Source organism: Lutra lutra, chromosome 8 (assembly GCF_902655055.1).
Source record: "Lutra lutra chromosome 8, mLutLut1.2, whole genome shotgun sequence".
Taxonomy (NCBI): Eukaryota; Metazoa; Chordata; class Mammalia; order Carnivora; family Mustelidae; genus Lutra; species Lutra lutra.
In genome coordinates, this window is record NC_062285.1 from 124,803,946 (window position 1) to 124,828,849 (window position 24,904).

The 24,904-nt window shown below is 38.9% G+C and overlaps 1 protein-coding gene across 4 annotated transcripts in view; it reads left to right on the plus strand.

Moving 5' to 3' along the window:
* Positions 1-24,904, plus strand: part of MYBPC1 (myosin binding protein C1) — an 87,182-nt gene that overhangs the window by 53,348 nt on the left and 8,930 nt on the right. For all 4 annotated transcript variants that reach the window (XM_047741284.1, XM_047741285.1, XM_047741287.1 and 1 more), the window contains 8 exons: positions 6,990-7,149; positions 8,720-8,824; positions 9,593-9,781; positions 10,909-11,043; positions 15,264-15,431; positions 19,349-19,437; positions 20,745-20,940; positions 23,121-23,260. In XM_047741284.1, coding sequence (XP_047597240.1) covers positions 6,990-7,149; positions 8,720-8,824; positions 9,593-9,781; positions 10,909-11,043; positions 15,264-15,431; positions 19,349-19,437; positions 20,745-20,940; positions 23,121-23,260 — 1,182 coding nt within the window. The remainder of the gene's footprint in view (positions 1-6,989; positions 7,150-8,719; positions 8,825-9,592; positions 9,782-10,908; positions 11,044-15,263; positions 15,432-19,348; positions 19,438-20,744; positions 20,941-23,120; positions 23,261-24,904) is intronic.

A 24,904-nucleotide genomic window follows, 5' to 3' on the forward strand; every position in this document is an offset into this window, starting at 1 on the left:
TAAATGACCATAGTCTTTCTGAAGAACAAGGAAACCATTATGTGATGATCAAAGGAAAAAGATTTCTGGGTAAAGTCATTCCAAGAGCAAGGGACAAGAGTAGAGGAGAAAATGAGCTTGATGTGTTAAAGGAGTTGAAAAAAAGCCAGGAGTTGAAGGAGGTGAAAAAAAGCCACTCTGCATCAGAGTGAATGACGAGGAGAATAATAAATAAGGTTGGAGTGGTGGAGTATTACTAGTTCAAATGTCACTCTTTGGCTCCTTATAAAATATATTATAGGCAGTAAAACTATCCTATATGATATTATAATGATGGACATCTATCATAGATTTGGCAAAACCCACAGAATGTAAAACACAAGAGTGAACCCTAATGTAAATTTAGACTTTGAATGATAATGATGTGTCAATGTAGGTTCATCAGCTGTAACAAATATACCACTCTGATGTGGGATGTCAATTGTGGAGGAGGTTGTGCATGTGTGGGGAAGGGTATCTATGAGAAATCTCTATACTTTACACTCAGTTTTGCAGTGAGTCTAAATCTGCTTCAAAAAATAATTTATTGGGGCACCTGGCTGGCTCAGTTGGTTAAGCAACTGACTCTTGATTTCAGCTCAGGTCATAATCTCAGGGTCATGATCTTGAGCCCTGTGTTAGGCTCCAATCTGGACATGGAGCCTGTTTAAGATTCTCTCCCTCCCTCTGCCCCTCAACCCCACTCTATCTTTCTTTAAAAACAAAACAAAACAGAAGAACAGGAAGAAGAAGGGGTGCCTGGGTGGCTCATTTGGTTCAGCATCCACTTTCAGCTCAGGTCATGATCCAGGAGTCCTGGGATCAAGCCCCATGCGGAGCTCTCTGCTCATTGGGGAGTCTGCTTCTCCCTCTCCCTCTGCCCCTCCACCCTGCTCTCTCTCTCTCTCTCATGCTTTCTCTCTCTATCTCAAATAAATAAATAAAGTTTTTTTAAAACAATAAAAAATTTTTAAAAAGAATAATTTTTTAATAAAAAAAATGAGTTTCTGTTTTCTAGTGGAAAAAAAAAAGAACATCACTGAGCTTTGGGACAATCTCAAGCAGGGAAATAAATGTGTATTGTGAGTTCCCAAAGAGGACAGAAGAATATGTAAAGAAATAAGGATCAAAATTTTTCCAAATTTGATAAAAACTAAAATTTCAGGTATAGGAATCTCATTAAAACCTAAGTACAAGGAACATTAATAAAACCACATCAAGACTCATTATAATCAAATTGCTCAAAATTCTTGATTAAGAAAAAAAGACTTAAGTAACCAGAGAAAAAAGTCACATTAAATGTATAGAAACAAAGACAACAGTGACAGAAGATCTCTCTAGAAGCAAGGCAAGTGAGAAAACAGTGGAGCAACATCTTTAAGGAAAAAACTATCAACCTATATTTCTATGAATGCTAAAAAATTCCTTTTTTTTTTTAAGATTTTTATTTATTTATATTACAGAAAGAAACACAGTGAAGGGAAGAAGGAGAAGCAGGCTTCCTGCCTAGCAGGGAGCCTGATGTGGTACTCAATCCCAGGATCCTGGGATCATGACCTGAGCCAAAGGCAGATGATTAATGACTAAGCCACCTAGGCACCCCTGAATTCTAAAAAATTCTACAAATTCTAAAAGAAACCTATCAGTCTAGAGTTCTATACTGAGTAAAAAAAATAATTTTCAGAAATGAAGGCAAAATAAAATTGTCTTCAGATATATAAAAGCTGAAAGAAATCATCACTGGTAGACCTGCACTACAAGGAATGTTAAAAGCCTCTGCTTTCGGCTCAGGTAATGATCCCAGCGTCCTGGGTACTGGGATCGAGCCCCGCATAGGGCTCTCTGCTCAACAGGGAGCCTGCTTCCTCCTCTCTCTCTGCCTGCCTCTCTACCTACTTGTGATCTCTGTCTGTCAAATAAATAAATAAAATCTTTAAAAAAAAAAAAGAGGTCCTTAAGTCAGAAGGAAAATGATGCCAGATGGAAACAATTTCACAGAGGAACAAAAAACATCAGAAATGATAACTACACGGATAAACATAAAAGGTTTTTTTTTCTTATTATTTAAATCTCTTAAAAAGATTATTGACTCATTAAAAATAATAACCATATGCTATAGTGTTTGTAACATAAATGTAAGTAAAAATTATGACAATAGAAATAAGGTCAAGAGGGGAGAAATGGAAGGTAAGAATTAGGAGGGTCGAAAGGGAGGTATTCTATTTTAATATCACCTGAAGGTAGACTGAAAAACATGTATACCATAAGCCCTAAAGGAACCACTAAAATAATAAAAAGTTATAGTTAATAAGCCAAAAAAGGACATAATATGAAAATCACAAAAATATTTAATTAATCTTAAAAAAGGCAGAAAAAGAGGCATAAAGTACAGATGAGACAAGTAGAAAACAAATAACAAGGTAATAGAATTGCAAAGAAAAATAAATAAATTAGAGATTTCAATATTCTTCTCTCAGTAGTTGATAGAAGTAGACAGACCATCAGTAAGGCTACTCTGGGTTTGAAAAATAGTGGCAACCATCTTGATCTAATTAGCATTTATAGAACACTCCACTGACACATGCAGAATGGGCATTATTTTTAAATTACATATGGTGGGTGCCTGGGTGGCTCAGTCCGTTAAGCATCTGCCTTTGGCTGGGTTTGTGATCCTGGGGTCCTGGGATCAAGTGTCACGTTGGACACTCCCTGCTCATCAGGGAGTCTGCTTCTCCCTCTGCCTGCTGTTCTCCCTGCTTGTGCTCTTGCTTTCTCTCTCTCTCTCTCTCTGTGTCAAATAAATAAACAAAATCTTTTAAAAATATAAATAAATAAATAAAATTACATATGGAAAATTTCCAAGATAGACCATAAGTAAGTCTCAATAAATGTAAAAGTATTTAAGTCATGTAAAGTATGTTCTTTGATCACAATGGGGTTAATTAGAAATCAATAGCAATAACATGTGGAAAATTTTCAAATATTTGGAAACTAACACTTTTTGGCATAAATCATGGATCAGAAAAAAGAACCACAAGGAAAATTAGAAAATGTTTATGAGGATACCACTTTTCAGAATGCCACTAAATCAGTATTAAATAGCCCCGTATCAATTAAAGAAATGAAGTTTGTAGATAAAACCTTTTAGAAAGAAAATTCCAGGCCTAGATGGCTTTATTGGAGAATTCTATCAAAGATTTAAGAAAAAAATAATACCAATTCTACATAAACTCTTCCAGAAAATTGAAAAGAGAATAGGAGTATTTCCCAACTCATTTTTGAAGCCCAGTTATTCCCTTATAGCAAAACCAGGAAAAGGCATTAGAAGAGACTATAAACCAGTATCACTCATGAACATAGATGAAAAATTCTAAATAGAATTTAGCAAATCAAATCCAACAATATATAAAAGGAATAATACATTATGACCAACTGGGTTTTATCCCAGGAATGCAAAGATTGGTTTCACATTTGAAAATCAATTAATATAGGGAAGCTTGAATGGCTCAGTTTGTTAAGCATCTGCTTTCAGCTCAGGTCATGATCCAGGGTCCTGGGATCAAGTTCCGCATTGGGCTCTGTGCTCAGCGGGGAACCTCCTTCTCCCTCTGCCTGCTATTCCCCCTGCTTGTACTCATGCTCTCTCTCTGACAAATAAATAAAATCTTTTTTTAAAAAAGAAAATCAATTAATATAATTCACTGTATTAATGAACCAGCAAAAAAAAAGTAAGCATGGTCATCTCATAGATAAAGAAGAACATTTGACAAAACCCAAAATCTATTCCTAATAAATATCTCTCAGCAAACTAGGAAGTAAAAGGAACTTCCTCAACATGATAAAAAAAAATCTATGAAAATCCTACAATGGCATTTTACTTAATAGTGAAAGATTGAATATTTCCCCCCTCAGATAAGCAGGAAAAGAGAGATGTCCGTCCTCACAACTTTTTTAATTTAAGATTTTATTTGAGAGAGAGAACACAAATGGGATAGAGAGACAGGGGGGGTGGGGCTCAATCCCAGGACCCTGAGATCATGACCCAAACTGAAGGCAGCTGCTTGATCAACTGAGCTACCCAGGTGCCCCCATCTCACAACTTCTATTCAACATTTTAATAGAAGTTCTAGACAGGGCAATCAGGCAAGAAAAAGAAATAACAGATACTCATATTGGAAAGGGAAAAATAAAACTGTGCTTATTGTTATTATAGATGATATAATCATAGATGTAGAAAATTCAATGTAGGGGTGCCTGGGTGGCTCAGTGGGTTAAAGCCTCTGCCTTCAGCTCAGGTCATGATCCCAGGGTCCTGGGATCGAGCCCCACATTGGGCTCCCTGCTCAGCGGGAAGCCTGCTTCCTCCTCTCTCTCTGCCTGCCTCTCTGCCTACTAGTGGTTTCTGTCTGTCAAATAAATAAATAAAATATTAAAAAAATTTTCAATGTAACCTACAAAAAAACTGTCACAAATGGTCATAGTGGCCTTATTTATAATTTTTTTAAAAGATTTTACTTATTTATTTGACACAGAGAGAGAGAGAAGTGAACACAAGCAGGGGAGCAGCAGAGGGAGAGGGGAAAAGGAAGAAGAGGGGAAAGGAAGAAGGCTCGATCCCAGGATCAGGCAAATACTTAACCAACTACGCCAACCAGGGGCCCCAGTAGCCTTATTTATAATATCCAGAAACTGCAAACAACACAAATGTCCATCAGTAGATGAATAGATAAACAGATTACAGGATATTCACACAATGGATTCTACTAGCAATAAAAAGGAATGAATTATTGATGTATACAACAACTTAGATGAATAATTATGCTGAATAAAAGAAGCTGAATAGCAATAAAAATATTTCTAAAAACTAACAATACCAAATCCTTATAAGGATATGTAACAACTAAGAACTCATACGTCACTGGTGGAAAGGCAAACTAGTACACCCACTTTGGAAAACAGTTTGGTAGTTTTTATAAAGGTAAACATGCACTTGCCATACAACTCTGCAACAAAATTCCTAGGTATTTACCCTAGAGAAATGAAGACATGTGTCTGTACAAAAACTTGTACATGAATGTTTATAACATCTTTATTTTTAATTGTCAAAAGTTGGAAACAACCAAAAAGTCCAGTTGTACAAACATAGAGTTTGTACATGCATACACCAACTGTACATGGAATATACACTCGGATACTACTCAACAGTGAAAAGGAAGGTACGAATAAAACATGTGGTAACATGGATGCATCTAAAGAGCATCATGCTAAGTGAAAGATGACAGATCCAAAAGACTGCATATGGTTTCAGTCCTTTATATGACATTTCAGAAAAAGGAAAACTAGAAAGACAAATAACAGATTGGTGGTTGCCAGGGACCTGTGTGGAGTGAGTGAGTTGACTGTGAAGGGATACCACAGGGGCCAGAGAAGTGGTCTGTATCTTGATTGTGGTGGTGGTTGCACAATCACACAAGTTTATAAAAATTCATAGAACTCTATGTCTAAAAAGTGTGTGAATGGTATTCTATGTAAATGATAGCACAATAGACAAGCAGACAAAATGTAGAAAACTAAAGAAGATAATATAACACCAGCCTAAATAAGTGTTTTTCTTTTCACATTAAAAAAGAAAGCAGAACATCTTCTATAATCTTAAAATTAGAATTTAGCTAATGTTAGGAAGCTTTTTTTTTATTTATTTTTTATTAACATATAATGTATCATTAGCCCCAGGGGTACAGGTCTGTGAATTCTCAGGCTTACACACTTCACAGCACTCACCATAGCACATACCCTCCCCAATGTCCATAACCCCACCACCCTCTCCCTACCCCCCTGCCCCGGCAGACCTCAGTTTGTTTGTTAAGAGTCTCTTATGTTTTGTCTCCCTCCTGATCCCATCTTGTTTCATTTTTTCCTTCCCTACCCACCAAGCCTCCCACTTTTCCTCTCAAATTCCTCATATCAGGGAGAGCATATGATCATTGTCTTTCTTAGATTGACTTATTTTGCTCAGCATAATACCCTCTAGTTCCATCCACATCGTTGCAAATGACAAGATTGCATTTCTTTTGATGGCTGCATAGTATTCCATTGTATATATATATACCACATCTTCTTTCAATTATAAAACAGAAGAATTATGAAAACTATAACCTATTGCAGGTATTTTTATTGTTGTCACAGTCTTTTGTTATTGAAGACGTGTGAGTCCTAATCCAAACCCAAAAGAGTAAAGAGTTAATTTAATCGTTATTAGAAAATTACCCAGTTTCTAAATTACCTTGACCATCTCTGTGTTTTCTCTTTGTATACTGGCTGTTCATTGTCATGTAGGAAGATGACATAGGAATCAGAAAATTGGAATGCTGTTTTAAATTTCTGGTTTAAGAAAGAAAGAAGGAAAGAAGTGAAGGAGAAGAAAAGGAGGAGAAGGAGGAGGAGGAGGAGGAAAAAAAGAAAGAAAATATAATGGAAGGCCCAACCTATCCTGTCTTTACTTAAGGAATTAGATGTTCATTCTTTCATGTCCTGTTAGAAGGGAAAAATCAATACTCAACAACTTGTGTGGAAAATAGGCATTGTGGTCTTCTACAACCCTTTTCGGTATTTCTAAATTTTCAAGACCTATAAGGAAATAAGCAAATCATGATTAGTTCCTGATATGAATTTAAATGTTCTAATTTCACGTCCAAAGAGACTCCTCTCCTAAAATAACAGTTCTACAGTCATATTTTTGTCCTCCAAATTTTTCTTTGGTGAGTTCATGGTTAGTGGGCTTTTGAGACAAATCCCACAGCTTCCTGCTGTGTAATATGGAATGTTAATACCTTTGTCCTTAGAATTGGTGGAGGATCACACTAAGAACATGTATTTTAGGCATTAGCACCACATCCAGCTTAAGTTCTAAGGCATTCTGGAGTAGTCCTTGTCATATAGGTCATGCCATATTTTGTTTCTCTCCTTCTTAGGCTATTACGGAGGGCAGTGGCCGGATAAGAGCAGAATCTTACCCTGACAGCAGCACTCTGGTCATTGATGTTGCTGAAAGAGATGATTCTGGTGTTTACCACATAAATCTGAAAAATGAAGCTGGGGAAGCACATGCAAGCATCAAAATTAAAGTTGTGGGTAAGTGCTCTGGGTCAACAAACTTCTAGAATCAAGTCGACATGTCCATAGAGAGTGTAGACTTGGGCAGCTCTTGGTTCTCTTAGCTCTTCTGGGTAGCCAGCAAAGGAAAACACAGTATAGCTATATTTTATAAATCACCATTTTTCTATCTTTGCCACTTCTTTTCTTTCCTTGCCTTCTCTTTTCTTTCCTTTCCTTTTTTAAAAAATATCCTTCCCAAGGCACCTGGCTGGGTCAGATGGTTATGCTTCTGCCTTTGGCTCAGGTCATGATTCAAGGTCCTGGGATCAAGCCCCACATCAGGCTCCCCGTATCAGGCTCCCAGCAGAAGGAGTCTGCTTCTCCCTCTCCCTCTCCCTCTGTCTCTGCCCCTGCTTATTGCTTTCTCTGTCTCTCTCTCAAATGAAAATAAATAAATAAAGAAATAAATAAATAAAAATCTTTGAAATTTCCTTCCCTTCTCTCCCTTCCCTTCTCTTTCTCTTCTTTTTTCTTGCCTAGATCCAATTGTATAAATGCATAACTAAGGTTAATCATTTGGGACTGCTGGTCATTAGCTTTTCACAGTTGTATTCCCTTTCGGTGCCCTCTAAACTCACTGAAATACAATTGCTAAACAATTTCCAACATCACAATCATTGTAGAAGAGTAAGATCTGTATCAGTCCATAGATGACCTCCTAAGTACAAGTTTGAAACCAGGTAAAATGAGTCCAGCGGATTATTGATGGTCCAAGTTTTCATGGTCTCTTCATCTCACTTTATTTTTCCCTTAAGAAATATATTTCAGGGGCGCCTGGGTGGCTCAGTGGGTTAAGCCGCTGCCTTCGGCTCAGGTCATAATCTCAGGGTCCTGGGATCGAGTCCCACATCGGGCTCTCTGCTCGGCAGGGAGCCTGCTTCCCTCTCTCTCTCTCTCTCTCTCTGCCTGCTTCTCTGCCTACTTGTGATCTCTCTCTGTCAAATAAATAAATAAAATCTTAAAAAAAAAAAAAGAAATATATTTCAAATGGACAAGAAACTAAGGTCACTTTATCAGGCACTGAACTATGATAACAGGACATGGTAACTTACCATTTTTGACTTGGATTTCTACCAGTCAACATCTTTATTCTTCCAACTGATTTATAACAATAGTCCTTGATTCAGTTCTGCTGAAAGTTCACCTTGTATTTAAAAAAAAAAAAACAAAACACAAAACAAAATCACATCTGATATTTATGCAGTAATTTCTTGGTTACCATTTTCAAGGTAAAGAATAAGTGTCTTGAGTTCCATATGGGGCTTATTCTCTAATGTTGTAACACTAAAGAACTTGAATTCATTATTATTTTTATCTTTATTGGGCCCACCGTCCCTTATCCCATATGGAGTGTGACTTTTTGCCTAAATTAGTTACTATGTACATTTCAATAAGAATGGAAAATTATTCAGAAAAAAAACGCTTCAGTGATTATCACCAAAAATCCTTTTTCCAAGTGACATTTTTCTTTGTGCTCTCATATATGCTTACTTTATTTTATTTTTTTACTCTAGTCTATTTATTCCATTTCTTTTGCTTACTACAGATATCCCTGACCCTCCAGTGGCACCAAGTGTGACAGAGGTGGGAGATGACTGGTGCATCATGAACTGGGAGCCTCCTGCCTATGATGGAGGGTCCCCAATCTTAGGTAACTACATGTTAGTCTGTCTGTGGAACTGCCAGTGGAGTTGGAATCCTTTTTATGCTGATTAGTATAGAGCGTCTTTTTAAAAACTGCATTTAGAAGAAAACCTATCATACTGTGACTTTAAATATCCATTCAAATTGAAATATATGTTGGAATTCTAAGTACTTGCAATTTAAATAACTCTGATAACTCTAATATTATCTGACTGCCTATTCTTTTTTTGTTTGACATTTACATTTAATATCCAATTTTGCAACATCTATAAGTCTAACTTTAAATTGTCCTAGTCAGTAAATGTCTACTTCCATAGAACTATGTCTATGAAGAAATTTCTTTTAGAGATAAATGCTTAGAAGAATTTGCTTCCCCTATGGAATAAGAATTTTTTCTACTTGAAACTCATAAAACTGGTCATTTCCCTCTTCTTACCTACACTCTTGGGACTCGGAGCCAAATCTATTATTCAACTATAGGAATGGTATAAGTTTCTACAGTTTACATATCTGTGATTCATTTTTCTTTCTTCTCTTCTTATACAATTTTATTGTATTATTTTAAATATTTTAATATTATATTCTTTTTATCCAGGTCCTATAACATTAATGTTTATATTCCCTATAATCTCTCTCAAACAACAAAATATATGCACACCTGATTGCTTCACTTAAGTGCTGAGAATATGAGAAATTTTAAGAATTCTAACACCTGACAAAGTTTAATTTTGGAGACCATGGAAAAACCTCAATTTCCACTTTGTGTCACCTGCAGGATACTTTATTGAGAGGAAGAAGAAACAAAGCTCCAGATGGATGAGGCTAAATTTTGATCTCTGCAAAGAAACAACTTTTGAGCCCAAGAAGATGATTGAAGGTGTGGCCTATGAGGTCCGCATCTTTGCGGTCAATGCCATTGGCATCTCCAAGCCCAGTATGCCCTCCAAGCCTTTTGTTCCTTTGGGTGAGTCAAGAGAGATGTGCCTCTTTCATGCAGATCACTGCCCTGGCTTGTGACTGCTCCCTTCCAACCTCTAAATGGAGCACACCTGGAAGCTTCTTAGAGTGGTGGGTGAGCAGAAGGTTGGAGGTAGTTAGGGACAATTTTCTAAGAAACTGAAAAACAGCTTTGGTAGAGTTGAATGTCTTCATAATGTAGACCCTGGAATTTATTACCAGAATTCCAGTGAGAGCCGTAAGTGGCTCTGGAGGCTGCTTTCCTCTTCAGGCACTTATCTGAGCCCAATGACACAGGACCACTCCCCATGTGTCCTGAAGGTATAACCCAGCACCTAGGTGTAAGCATTGTAACTAAAACAGAGACCACTTCAACAAAGCACACTTGAAAACTAATCTCTTTGCTTTAGGAACACACCTTAAATGTTATCTATTGATCCAAATTCAGTTCTTTATTTTTTATTTTTTATTTTTTAAGTTTGTATTAATTTATTTGACAGAGAGAAAGAGATGACAAGTAGGCAGAGTAGCAGGCTGAGAGAGGGGGGGGGAAGCAGGCACCCTGCTGAGCAGAGAGTTCGATGTGGGGCTCGATGTGGGGCTCGATGCGGGGCTCGATGCGGGGCTCGATCCCAGGACCCTGAGACCATGACCCTAGCCGAAAGCAGAGGCTTAACCCACTGAGCCACCCAGGTGCCCCAAAGTCAGTTCTTTAAAGACAAATAAACCAAGAGAAGATGTCCGCACTTTTTTATGGTAGTGAAGTCCTTCTTTCAATGGAAAGGAGATTTAGTGCAAGAGTTTGCACTTTAAAGTTAGAAGGTTCTGGGAAATTTACTCTGGATTATTAGATCTCATTTGACTTTTTTCAACTTCCTTGGGCCTCCCAGCCTCCCTCGCCAATCCAAACTAGAGGGAAAGTGTGGCAGCATTTCAAAAAATTCTATGCCTGGCGAATCTTTGCCTTCCACACAGTATAGGCTTGAGGAATCTTCACTGAATTTTATTAAGACATGGATGGGCCTTCTGTGTACATACTTTTCTGTATCCTAGTTCATTTTATTACAGCTTATGCTGTAACAACATAGTTAATGTCTTCTGTTTCTCTCTCTCTCTCTTTTTTAATCTCTGAAGCTGTAACCAGCCCTCCTACCCTTCTGACCGTTGACTCTGTAACTGACAACACTGTCACGATGAAGTGGCGGCCCCCAGACCAGATTGGTGCGGCAGGTTTAGATGGCTATGTGCTAGAGTATTGCTTTGAAGGAAGTAAGTACAACTGGTAGTTAAAATGAATACCATCATCAATGGGTGAGATACACTCCTCCCCTTTCTTTTGTTGTTCATTCTTGGGAAATCTCCTTCCGCAGAAAATGACAACGGGTACAGGTCATCCTTCTAACGTGGATAAAAACTAAGCCCTTCTTTGGTACTCGATGCTAACAAATGGAGATCCCAAAAGTATCCTAGCTAGTCTACCAGATCAGACAACATGATAGGTCTAAGACTTAGGAGTAAGGGAGTCTGACAAAACTTCAGGGATTTCCACTTCTTGAATTTGAGGGTTAAAATTGTACTAAGCAAAATAAAAGTCTAGTTAGGGTGAAGCAAGTTAGAATTCTAAACCTTATACTAAGCAGAGGTCAGCTATCAAAAGTGTTGCCTATTTCTGGGTAATAAAAAGAGATTATATTTGGCTAGTTGGTGATCATCCCCTATCTTCCTAAAGAAAAAAAAAAGAAGGAGAAGAATTAAGGATATCTTTCAGTGCTTAGAGGAAGCAGCATTAAACCCCAGAGAGTGTATTCAATAGATTTGACATGTGACAGAACTTGTCTCTGTATGGGAAATTTAATCACTTAAATTTAAGAGGAGAAGAGAAACAGCACCCCCCCCCCCAAAATGTTGATAGAAAAAGAGAAATGACACAAGAAAATATGGGCCAGAGTGTACCTAAAACCAAAAATGATGTGAAGTTCACTGAAAGCATCTTGTGTTTTTTGATTTCCTGCTTGACATGATTTGAAAATTGATGAATAAAACTGCCCCAGTTTGAACTCAGGTTCCACTCTAGATGACGGGAGGTAGGTAAACAGTCCACCCGGGAAGCGTGTTCCTATCTCTATAAATGATAGGCCAGGACAACCTCTGAGGAAACTCTTTGGATCCCAAACTTTAACATGGATCTTACGTGAAGGAGAGAAACTACAGAGTACATTTGAGAAATCAGGAATGTGAACATAAAGCACCTTTCCAGGAGGAAAACCTCTATGGAAAAGAAACTTCATATGAAGAAACAACTGCTGAAAAGGAAATCCCAGGCCCCTGGATCGGGACATCCCTTGAAATGACCACCATTGGTGTCTGTTGTGGTTGCGAGGGAACAAGAAGGTGGGTGGGGGAGGGGCAAGGCATCCGGGGAACAGTTCCATTCTCATTTGCTTGGCTCCCAGAACATTCTGCTTGATTTCTCCAGGGCTTAGAAAGCCACTAACCAAAACTAGTGGGGACATTATGAGAAAGTTCCCAGGTATCCCCGTGTGGGTGTGGGGTAGTGTCACTAATGCAACAGGTATATTCTTGAGTGCTTCAAAATAAGTTTTATTCCCATTCCATCCCTCCCCCCCATTTCAAAAAATCCTGAGTAATCCACTCTGTTATTTATATCACCCCAGCAGCAAAATCTCCCAATCTTACATGTGATGTGGCTGCTGAGCACGAACATTTGTGTACGTATGAAACAGAGCAAATTCTTTACTCTTTTCTTTCTGATAGGTTTAAAAAGTAAGAAGATACAGCAAAATGATAGATGGCTGTCATTTTGATGTTACCCACCTTAGATAAAATACAACGAAGTGTATTTTACATAATTTTGTGTGTGGTCTGTGTAGATATATATGTATATGCATTTATACATATATATATGTACACAGTCATTATTATGTATCTATTTTGCCACATAACATTTTGGAATTAGCTTTCTATGGAAGTTCTTTCATAACGTGTATACCTTTCTTCTTGCGGTCTTTTCTTTCTTTATGTGGCTGCCCTATTCTTCATTCTTTTTAATGGCTGTTGTCCTCCAGACTAATTTTCTGTAGTGTTTAATGCTTTTAGATATGTCAGGTTTTATTCTGTAAGAAAATTCATTCTTTTATAAGATCGTGTGTTGGTTTTGAGTCTGCCTTTCTCTTGTTTTGGGGGTTTTGGTTTTTGTTTTTTTAATGCCTGCAGCACATTACTCTTCTTTGTTGTCTTCCTTCACACTAGCTCTTTCTTTTCTTTCTTTAAAAATTCTCCTCGTGTATCAAGTAACTTTCGTATTCCTTCCCCATCCCTCCGACACCATTTTCTTTCTCTCATTTTCCTCAATAAAAGTGGTTCAGATGTGAAGGAATGGGCTATTTTTTGTTCCCCTCTGATCTTGTTTCATCCTGTTTTCTCTTGAAATTTCTCCTTTACTAGGTCTTTACTCTTTCGAGCACATTTTCTGTCTCCTATTTTCACTTTCTCATCAACTGTCTCTTCACTACGAAAATACCAGCACAGTAGCTCCCAATCTGACCACTGGCTTAAAGACGTATCTCTTTTTTGATGTCCTATTGAAATTTTTAAATTTTTATCAATCCATATGCCCTTGCAGCCACCAGGATATTCTGTCTCCCTGTTCCTTCTCCCTGATACTCCCAGAAGGGATGGAATCAGAGACAGGAGAAGGTTCCATGGGCTTCCAATCCCCTGCTCCTCTCCTGAGAAACTAGAAAGGCATCATCCCAAACCAGTGGGGTGTACTCACAACCAGTCCAGGAGCCAGCTACATTCCCTCCACCCCATGTGAAACTCAGGGACCCAGGCAGACTCAATTTGTTTTCTTGACTGCAGAACTCGTTGCCATGGCAACAGGGGGGCTGCCTCCAGAGCTTCTGGGAAGACAGGGCTGGCTTTATCATAAGTGCCCTCACTCCCAGCCTGTGATGACTGAACCCCGTGGTGGGAGCACTATGTTCCCTGGGTACCTGGGAGGACCCTCCCAGGCTGAGGGGGCAGGAACAGGTCAAAGGATAGACTGGTCCACTGTGTGCTGCTCCTCTGTGGAGTCCAAGACCTGCTCCACTTTTCTCTTCAGGGTCTTGCTTTGTTCCTCTCTACCTCTTGTTCCCACAGCTGGAAGTGCCCAGCCTCTTTTCTCCTCCTCTTCTCTGTGGCAGGTGCCTCAGGATGAAAACCGCAGTCTGAACAGAGCAGGCTGTGGCTCTCCTGAGGAACTCCCCCCTCCCTAATGTGTTTGGTCTCTTCGTCACTGCTCTGAAGACAAATATCTTTGCATACTTTGCATACTTTACTAACAGAGAATGCTGACTACTGATACGATATTCTTCTGGTGTGAAAGTGGGTGTCTTTAATTAATTTTAATGACGGATTCTCAAAGGTACATCAGCAAAACAGTCTGATGAAAATGGGGAGGCTGCATATGATCTACCAGGTAAAGTATTCTATGAAAGCTTTCAAACTTTTTTACTTATGATAAACGTTTCTGGGAATGTTCCATGACCAAGCATGAAGTACACCTACCACCCACACACAAAAAAGCCCCTCGAGATCAAGGGAGTGGGTGGGCAGTGAATTAATAATGTGGAATACAAGCTTTCACCCCCTTCCCCCCCACTGAGGGCATAATGCAACAAACCTTTAGAAGTTGAAATATTTGCAAACCCCTCTCTTGATGTTATAGACAAAGCTTACCAAAACCTTGTAAAAATATCAACATTTTTGATCAAGGTAAAAAGAAGAATGCCAATTCCTTAAGAGGTCTTGGCTCCTACCCAAGCTGTGTTTCCTTTTTACCATGGATATTAGCTTTTTGTCTTCATAAATGGGAGCATGATCAGACTCCCTGGGCCCATATTAGTGCCTCATAATAAAAAACCAGCTAAGATGAAACAGAGAAATTATGTGACCATAAAGGTCTGTGTCTCTCATTCATTAGAACAGCATTTTCCTTTTCCAAAGTTTAACATGTATAGGTGGCTAAATGTCATGATTATGTCAATCCTTATAAAACCGAATTGGAATAGAACTGCTACAAAATTCTTGGGGACAGTTACTGTGATTCAGGATACTCCAGTATCACTTTAATTTCCTGAATCACAGTAACTGTCCCCAAGAATTCAGGATACTCTAGTATCATGGTATCTTGAATAAGAGGTTTTTCAGAAATAGCAGAATCTGAAAAAAAAAAAAAAAAAAAAGAAATAGCAGAATCTGATTATCCTTCTTCCTGTCATTTACATTTAGCCATTCGAGACCATTTTTCATTTAAATATGAAAAATGCTCACCCATGTAGTATGACTCCAGACCAAAATCGTATTTCCTCCAACTGATTTAATTATGAGTCAAATGCTAGTTTGGAGCCGACTGTACCAGTTAGGGTGATTTCTTTCACTAAATACCATTTCTTCTTGTTTTCTTTCTCTTTCGTGGGTTTTAGCTGAAGATTGGATAGTTGCAAACACAGATTTGATTGACAAGACCAAGTTCACCATCACAGGTCTGCCTACGGACGCAAAGATCTTTGTGCGTGTGAAGGCTGTGAACGCCGCAGGCGCCAGCGAGCCCAAGTACTACTCCCAGCCCATTCTGGTGAAGGAAATCATAGGTAAGTGGCAAGATTTTTAGAATTTTGTCCCCATTTCCAACATCATTTGGTTTTATGTTCTAATCCCCTTTTTTCTCAAATCTTTCTATTTTGCTATCACTCCTTTGATATATAGTCAGTGCCCCTCTGGAAGTTAGGAATGAACAAAACATCTCCTTTCCACCAGTGTGAGGTCAGGGTTTGCAACTCGGTACAAGGACCAGTTAGTTAACCTCGCCAGATTCCATGAGCCAACTCTGGCTGAGCTGCCGATTTCCACTAAAGAGAGGGAGCATGAATGCAGCAGGGCAAACAGACAGCAACAACATGGTTCCGACGGGTCTGCAAGGCCAGAACCATCTTCATAGTGAAATGAACACATTAGTTGCCCTTTTCAGTGTTTGACATCTGCACTGGTGGTGCACAAATGATGGGTCAGCACAGACCCAGTCAGTGCCACCAAACTCTGCTAGTTATTTCTGTCTTCCTCACCACCTTGAACTCATAGTTAAAGTAAAAAAGCCAGCTTTGCCTTGGCATGTTTTTTTTTAAGATTTTATTTATTTATTTGAGAGACGGAGAGAGCAAGAGAGATAGCATGAGCAGGGGGAGGGGTAGAGGGAGAGAGAACAAGGTGGGACTCGATCCCAGGACCCTAAGATCATGACCTGAGCCGAAGGCAGATGCTTAACTGACTGAGCCACCCAGTTGGCCCACCTTGGCATGTACTTGATGAAGCATAAAAATTATTAATTTATTAAGCCTTGGTCCTCAAGGACACATTTTTCCTATGTTTATGTAGCAATGAAATGCAAAAGATGTACAGAGGCCTTACACTACATATTGCAGTGCAGTGGTTGTCTCTAGAATAGCACTTGTGCGACTGAGGAAGAGGCTGAGCTAGTGACCTTTCTCAGAAAATTCTATTTTTACTTGAAAAAAATGACTGGCTATTTGGCAGGCATTTTGTAGAAAATGAAAGCAATGAGCCTATCACTTCAAATAAAACAACTTACAGTATTTGTTGTCAGTGTTTCAGTGAAAAATAAGAATTTTGGAAAACTTATATCCACCCCCATAGACTTAACTGCTCTCAACACTTATAACTATTCTCATTAAATAGGCAGTGATATTAATGGATGTAATTTTTTGATATTGAATAATGGAATGTGTCAGCATCTGGAAGATCTACATAATTTGGTGAAGCAATATTTCCCAAATGACAAATACATGTTAAAAACATGCACCAGTACAATGTATATTAAAAATGTAAGCTAGGGGCACCTGGGTGGCTCAGTGGGTTAAAGCCTCTACCTTCGGCTCAGGTCATGATCCTGGGGTCCTGGGATCGAGCACTGCATCGGGCTGTCTGCTCAGTGGGGAGCCTGCTTCTCCCTCTCTCTCAGCCTGCCTCTCTGCCTACTTGTGATCTCTGTCTGTCAAATAAATAAATAAAACTTAAAAAAAAAGAAATTACAATTTATCATGTTTTAGTTTAGAGTCAAAAAGGAATATCCAAAATTGTCTAAAAAGCTTATTAGAATATTTCTCCAGTCTGTGTGAAGCCAGATATTCTTCACTAAATGACTTCAACTTAGGGAACATATTGAAGGCAAATTGAAGGCAGGAACAAGCTGGAGATTCCAGATCTCCTCTATTAAGTCAGACATTAAGCAGACTTGCTTAAATAGAAACTAATGCCATTAAAATGTTATTTATGTTTTATTTTTAAATGAATAACTAAATATTTCAAATATCCTGTTTTAATTTCTAATAGGGTAAGTACTGATATATACGGCACACATAAACAAAAGCTGAGAAATTGCTTTTTTGAGAGCGATCGTTGATAACGTTTAAGAGTATGATAGAATAGGGGCGCCTGGGTGGCTCAGTGGGTTGGGCCGCTGCCTTCAGCTCAGGTCATGATCCCAGGTCCTGGGTTCGAGCCCCACATCGGGCTTTCTGCTCAGCGGGGAGCCTGCTTCCTCCTCTCTCTCTGCCTGCCTCTCTGCCTACTTGTGATTTCTCTCTGTCAAATAAATGGATAAAATCTTAAAAAAAAAAAAAAAAGTATGATAGAATACTGGGACAACATGTCCGAGAGTTGCCGCTTCAGGGGAAAGAACACTGGACGGGGGCCTGGGTATCTGGGTTCTAGACCATGTTCTGCCACAGACTTGTGTTGTGGCTGCCTGAAACCTTTTAGAAGTGAGTTATGGGATAGATGTTTGGGTGGTGGATGGCTGGGTGAATGGATGGATGCGTGCGTGAAAGAAAACATGAAGCTTGCACATTTTCTTAGTAGATTCTAGAGACAGCCTTTGTAAGTTGAATCCCGTTTCCATCATGTGTTAGCCATGTGACCTCAGGCAAGAGACTTGATCTTCCTGAGCCTTAATTTCTTCATCTGCAAATCAGGGATAATAATAGCACCTGACCCATCAAGAGGCTCTGAGGATTAAATACATGGATCCATGTTGCTGCTTAACAGAATGCTAGTCTCCATATGTGTTAGCTTTTATTATGATGATTGTTTCGTTTACTGCAGAATCTGGCTGAGTTTCTTTTTCCTCATTTGTAAAGTTAGGGAGCTAGGGGATCTCCCAAGATTTCTTCCAGCCCCAACATTCGGTAGTCATCATTGTCACCATCATCATCATCATCATCATCTCCTCAAGTTTATTGAGCACTTATTATTCTCAACTATTATGCTAAATGCTTTACATGGATAACCTTATTTAATCCTCACAAAAGTCATACAAATTAGATGCATTCATCATGCTGATTTTATGGAAGAAAAGTCTGAAACCAGAACTCCTATATATTAGATCTAAGACTCAAACCCAGATCTCGGACTCTGAAGTCCACACTCCTGAGCATGGGCTCTTGAGGCTAACTCCAGCTTCTAATCCTGGCTGTGTCACCAAGGGCAAGTTACCTAACCTCTTATAGTCCTGTTTCCTTTTTTTTTTTAATTTTATTTATTTATTTGAGAGAGAGAGTGAGAGAGAGCATGAGAGGGGTGAAGGTCAGAGGGAGAAGCAGACTCACCATGGAGCTGGGAGGCTGATGCAGGACTCAATCCCGGGACTCCAGCATCATGACCTGAGCTGAAGGCAGCCACTTAATCAACTGAGCCACCCAGGGGCCCTCCTGTTTCTTTATCATGAAGTAAAACAGTACCTATCCTACAAGATGTCCTTGAATTTGAAATTAGTCCCCTCATGAAAAGTATTTTGTCCAGTGTCTGTCTCATACTAAGCCTTCAAATGATGAAAACTGCTTCATCCTTGTGAGTCTACAGGCTTTTGACTCCCTGTTTCTGATGGGTTTGCAACAACATGTCCTAGTACTTTATGGTGGTTAATTAATGAATATCAGTACATAGTGGGCTAGAGCCACCAATTGTGTCATGGCCACACAGGGAGAGTGTTAGTATCCACTTGCAACAGAATTACCCAAATAACAAGTGCTATATGCTTAAACTCTTTTCTTTTGTTTTTTTTTCTGGTGAGAAAAAATGAGCAGTCCTACCACCTAATGTGGTGCCTATAGATCTTTTGTGGAATGTTCACTGGAGAATATGCTTGCTGTTAGAACCTATGAAAAATATATCAAAGGTCCTAAGAGAAAATTTGCTGTTTTTCTATAACGTTGCTTTAGACTTCTAATGACTGTAAAAATGGGAAGTTACCATAAAGTCAAGGAGGTCAAGGATAAATTCTGTTGAGTCAAACTGTGCAAACATCTCTGATTGAAAAAAAAAATGTGTAGAACCAAAGTTACTGTACATTATCTGGTAATGGCACATCTGAGATTTTCCTGTAGAGACATCAGCACAAGGATATCCCAGTGAGTATCATGCCAGTGTGCTTCTGTAAGGCTATTTCCCGTGTACCCTACTGATCACAAAATTATACTATTCCACTTTCACTCAGAGCCTCCAAAGATTCGCATTCCAAGGCACCTGAAGCAGACTTATATCCGCAGAGTTGGTGAAGCTGTCAATCTGGTTATACCTTTCCAGGTAATGATTCAGGGTCATTTATTTTCTTTTTTCAGTGCTGGGGTGTTTAAGAAGTAGAAACAGTTACTCTAGCACTTAAACTCATCATGATTCAGGATTTCTTCAGAGGGAAAGTAGATAAATAATGCAAGAGATATGGGGAGTGAGTAAACAATCCCGTGCTTGTTGAGAAAACTATTAAACTGATAGATACTCCTTCTCCATGAGATGAATGATGCCTAGGTTGAACTGGTCTGAAGCTCAGGGACTATGGTTGGGCAGAGAGGAAATACCAAGGGGATGCCCAAATAAGAAAAGCTTAAAGATTCTGGCCCTGCACATCTGTAATAAAACTTATCTTCATTTTAAGTGAAGCTCTTGGTGTAACATTCAGGAAAACAACATGTACTTACTTCCCATAATCAAGCCAAAGGAAGAGGGATAACTGAATGTTGAAATCTTGAGGCCAGTAACTGAAAGATGCAAACATCGTTAAATCATTGCTCCAGCAAAAGAATCTGTTGTTTACAAGATTAACCAGACCTCACCTACAATAATAATTTTGGTCTGGTACACACACACACACACACACACACACACTGCACCACCACCCCATTACCTGTTGGACTCTTTTTATGCCTCTAGCCAGCAATAGAATTTTCTACAATGATGGAAAGGTTTTGTAGCATCAATGTCCAATGTGGTGGCCACCAACCAAATATGACCATTGAGCACTTGAAATGCGGTACTTGAAACTAGTGCAACTGGGAAGGTTAATTTTTCATTTTCCTTAATTTTAATTAGTTTTATTTTAAATAGCCTTGTGTAGCTTGTGGCTCTTATCTCAGAAAGCATGGCTCTCGAATTAGAATTTAGGTTTTTGCACACATTTGAATACACACAGAGCTCATTCAAACCCAGGATTCCATGACAAACAAGCTAAAGGAGAGCCATTTGGGCCTCCCTTATTGCACTTGGAGTTACAGCTTAGAAGAGGTAGTTACCTTCTACATGCAGTGTGTGAAATCAGAAGGAAAGCCAAGGAAGATGCAAGTCCTTTATCCAAAAAGTGAGGATAATGATACTCATTATCTTGCTGTGAAGATTAAAGGAAATATTAAACATCATGTACCTAGTGTAGTGCCTTGCACAAAGAATGCAGACAACAGGCAATGTGGGTATCACTGTTTCTGCCACAGTTGCTGACCACCAGACAGTCTCCAACTTTGCCTTGAATGGGGTAAGCAACTGTCATTTTTTGTAACGCTGAAAAAAAAGTCTTGAAACCATCTGATTTCCCTCCCCCTCTACTTTTTCTGTCTTTTTAGGGAAAACCAAGACCAGAATTAACTTGGAAGAAGGATGGTGCAGAAATTGATAAGAATCAAATAAACATTCGTAACTCTGAGACTGATACAATCATATTTATCAGAAAAGCAGAGAGGAGCCACTCTGGGAAATATGATCTGCAAGTCAAAGTGGAAAAATACGTGGAAACTGCATCAATCGATATACAGATCGTTGGTAGGTTTGAAAGAAAGAACTAGAATGTTTTGTCGAAGCAGTATTTGGTCTAATTGTCCTTGTCATTAAGGCAAGAGTAAGAATTTTTGTTAAATTCTTTTTCTAGAATTAGAAAATATAGATAAATTAGTAACGGTGGTATTTCAAAATAATTTCTTACTGACTGAAAATACTAATCATTGGAGACTTGGGGCATACATGTTAAAGAAAATTAAGGCACATACTTTTTAGTACAAAACATGTGTACTGCTTTATAATCCATTTCTCTCTTATTCTGTTTCTCAACTCCTTGGTGACAAAATATTTTCTGTTTTGAATTCTTGCATTTTTTTATGACTATAGTAGATTCTAGACACAATTTACATGTTTCATACTACACCTAAAATTTGCTAATAATAAAGTTTTAATGGAGAATGAAAAGTTTTTATTAAGTGTAAGAAAGATAAATGGTTAAACACTAAATTGGTTGATCCTGTAAGGCTAGATACTCACTCACTTGTCTAAATAATAAATAAGTGTAGTTCTTCTGTCTAGAGTTAAGGGAATAGAAGGAGGAAGTCTAACAGATGGACCCTTCTCACTTGCTATAATTTTTGCCATGTCAAGAAATACATTTAAGAGCAGTGCTATAGAAGACTTGTTTCCAGTCATTTTTATTATCATATTTCAGCAGATTTGATGAAACTAGGGGTTTTCTCACCAAAGGAGCAACTTCCTGTGGCAGACTGGATAAAAGTTCATGCCCTTTAAATTAAGTACTCTCTTCCAACTAGCTGAACTTTCTTGATTTTTGTTAAGTTGAGAAGAGTGTTGAGGCTACCCTGTGCCCTTGGTTGGATCTGGCCGGGCTCCATTGTAATGGGAGCCCGCATAGGAGGGTCTGGAATAGTGATGCCCTCTGAAACATACAAAAGAAATTTTCTTTTCTACTTTGCCATGTAGTTACTTTATCAGGTAGTTATAGTGCTTGGGCCATTGCTTGCACGCTCAAAGTGCTCAACAAATAATGATTATCATTCTAGTTATTTTACTAGTTCCAAATTTATGTTGGCAGAGAGATAAAACAAGTTTTCCTCATGCCTGTTAAAGGTATCTTTTGGGTATAACAGAGGAACCCACTCACAGGCTGTGGCCTCTGAGCCTCTCACCAAAAACCAGAGATGCTTGGCCCAAATGGGCTGTTATGTTTTGGAGTCCCAAGTCAGCTCACATTTCCCATTAGGCAGGGTAGCCTTGTGCTTCATTGCCAGTAGCCTGTCCTTGGAGGGATGACTAATGAGGTTTGAAGTTTCATTTAAATTTTCTTTTCAAAATCCGTTTCTTTCCATGAAGATGAAAGTCAAGAGTTTTCAGAGAAGCTTAGCTGGAGTGCATTCCATTACTCTGATGTTTAAGAATGATGAAGGGAGGGGTACCTGGGTGGCTCAGTGGGTTAAAGCCTCTGCCTTCAGCTCAGGTCATGATCCCAGGGTCCTGGGATCGAGCCCCACGTCGGGCTCTCTGCTCAGCGGGAAGCCAGCTTCCTCCACTCTCTCTTTCTGCCTGCCTCTCTGCCAACTTGTGATCTCTGTCTGTCAAATGAATAAATAAAATCTTTAAAAAAAAAAAAAAAGAATGATGAAGGAAATGTGGGTAGAAATGCAGGGAAGGACGGATATTTCAAATATCCTCCTGTAATGAGGTACAGCAGTCCCCTTTATTGATGGAGACATGTTCCCAGATGTCTAAAACCACAGGTAGTACCAAACCCTATATATGCTATACTTTGTCTTATACACCCATACCTGTGATAAAGTTCAATTTATAAATTAGGCACAGTAAGAGATTTATAACAATAACTAGCAATAAAACAGATCAAGTATAACCATATACTGTAATAAAAGTTAATGTGGTCTCTCTCACAAAATATCTCATTGTACTATACTTACCGTTTCTCTGATGATGATGTGAGATGATAAAATGCCTACATGATGACATGAAGTGAGGTGAATGATGATGACGCAGGCATTGGGACATAGTGTTAAGCTACCATGGACCTTCTGATGCTATGTCAGAAGGAGGAGCATCTGCCTCTGCACCTCAGTTGTCAGCAGAAAGCAAAAGTGCTGTTAAGGAGGGACCCACTGCACAAGTTGAGAGGGAAAGTGATCTTACAGTGATGCTGTGAATTCATCTTATAGACCGTCCAGGTCCACCTCAAATGGTGAAGATTGAGGATGTCTGGGGAGAGAATGTTGCTCTATCATGGACACCACCAAAGGATGATGGAAATGCAGCCATCACAGGGTACACAATCCAGAAGGCTGACAAGAAGAGCATGGTAAGGTCTGGCTTTCTCTGGTTCAGCAGCAGCAGAATCACATTTTATCAGAGGTAAAGGTGGGGCATGAGGTCCTCTGTGGTGAGGAATGTGGGGGGGCATGGGTAAACAGTGTGGCCTCATGGAAAGGATAAAGACTTAGGAGTCACAGAGAGTTGAATTTGAATCCCAATATTGCCACTTAAGAGCACATGTACATGGACAGTCACTTAACTTCTTTGATCTCCATTTTCCTCATCTATAAAATAGTGACATGAATACTTAACTTTGCTTGGTTATCGTGGGGCTAAAACAATATAAAGCAGCTGGCACAATGCTCAATGAAACTTAATTCATTTGTTCACCAAATATTTACTCACTCTGGATTCTAACTCAAATTTAATCAGTGCAACTCTTTCTCCTTATAAGATAAATGTTACATAACATGGATAGAAAGACATCAGTTAGAAAAGAGGGATTCTAAAGGGAACAGTGTGTGTAAAGGTCCTGAAGAGGGAAGGAGCTTAGTGTGTTCCAGAAGCAACCCAGTCAGAGTATGAGTTAGTATTACTTATATTTTATCGCTGAGGAAGCTGAGGCTCAGAAAGGATAAATGACTTACTTGAGATCACCAGATTTTAAATGTTAAAGTCTAGGTGTTCCTGCATCCAAATCCATCCACTCCACCCTATACTACTGCCCTACCTGTTAGTGAATGAATGAATAAATGACTGTTTGGACACACAATGGCATAGAGCCATTTTTCATTCTCACAGGAAGAGTAAAATATCATACTTAATGATATTGATAGGAAGTCGTTCGGCATCTACACCAGTAGATCTCAGGAAGAACTTCAGTTATGAAGTCACATCAGATTGTAATTTTATGACCTACGTTATGAAAGGGAGAAGGTTTTGTTTGGCCCTTGTTTGGACCTTGCCTCTTGTTTGGACCTTGGCCCAGATACTGGCAGTGAATCCAGGGATACCATGGCTCTTATAGAGGGTCCTTCAAGCACCGCCCTCCTCCCCACTTTTCCACCCCCAGCATACTTGCTCAATGTTTGTCTTCTTAGATATTCAGTCAACTCCAGATGAACCAGGACTTTCCCAACGCTTCATGTAACTGAGTTGTACCCGGCAACAGAGGCTGATCCCTAAACCCTGCACTCCTGTGTGTCTGTTGCATTTCAGCAGGGACTGACCTATAGGCCAAACAATGCTCCCTCTGCCCAGTGTAAGTCCCAGGAGATCACCACACCATTGTCTCACTGTGGCTACAGGTGCTTTTCTTCACTTAAATTCCTATTGTCATTCATCACTTCATAAACATTGTTTTCATTGTGTGTGCCAACATGTTAATTTACTCATTTATTTACTATGTGTTGAGCACTGTTCTAGCTGCTGGGTTGGGAAAAAAAAGAAAAGATCACTTACAATCTAGGCAAGAAGAAAGACATCACATTACCAAATGATAGAATAATACACCAAATGTTGGAATAAAGTGCTTTGGGAATAAAGGAGGGCATAACTAAATTTGTCTGGTATCTTAAAAATATCCAAAAATACAGAAATAATGATGGCCCCTAAAAATTCTGAGAAAAATCCTTTTCCTTTATGAACTTTTTGTCATAAAATATATTTTCTCAATTAGTGATACTGAACA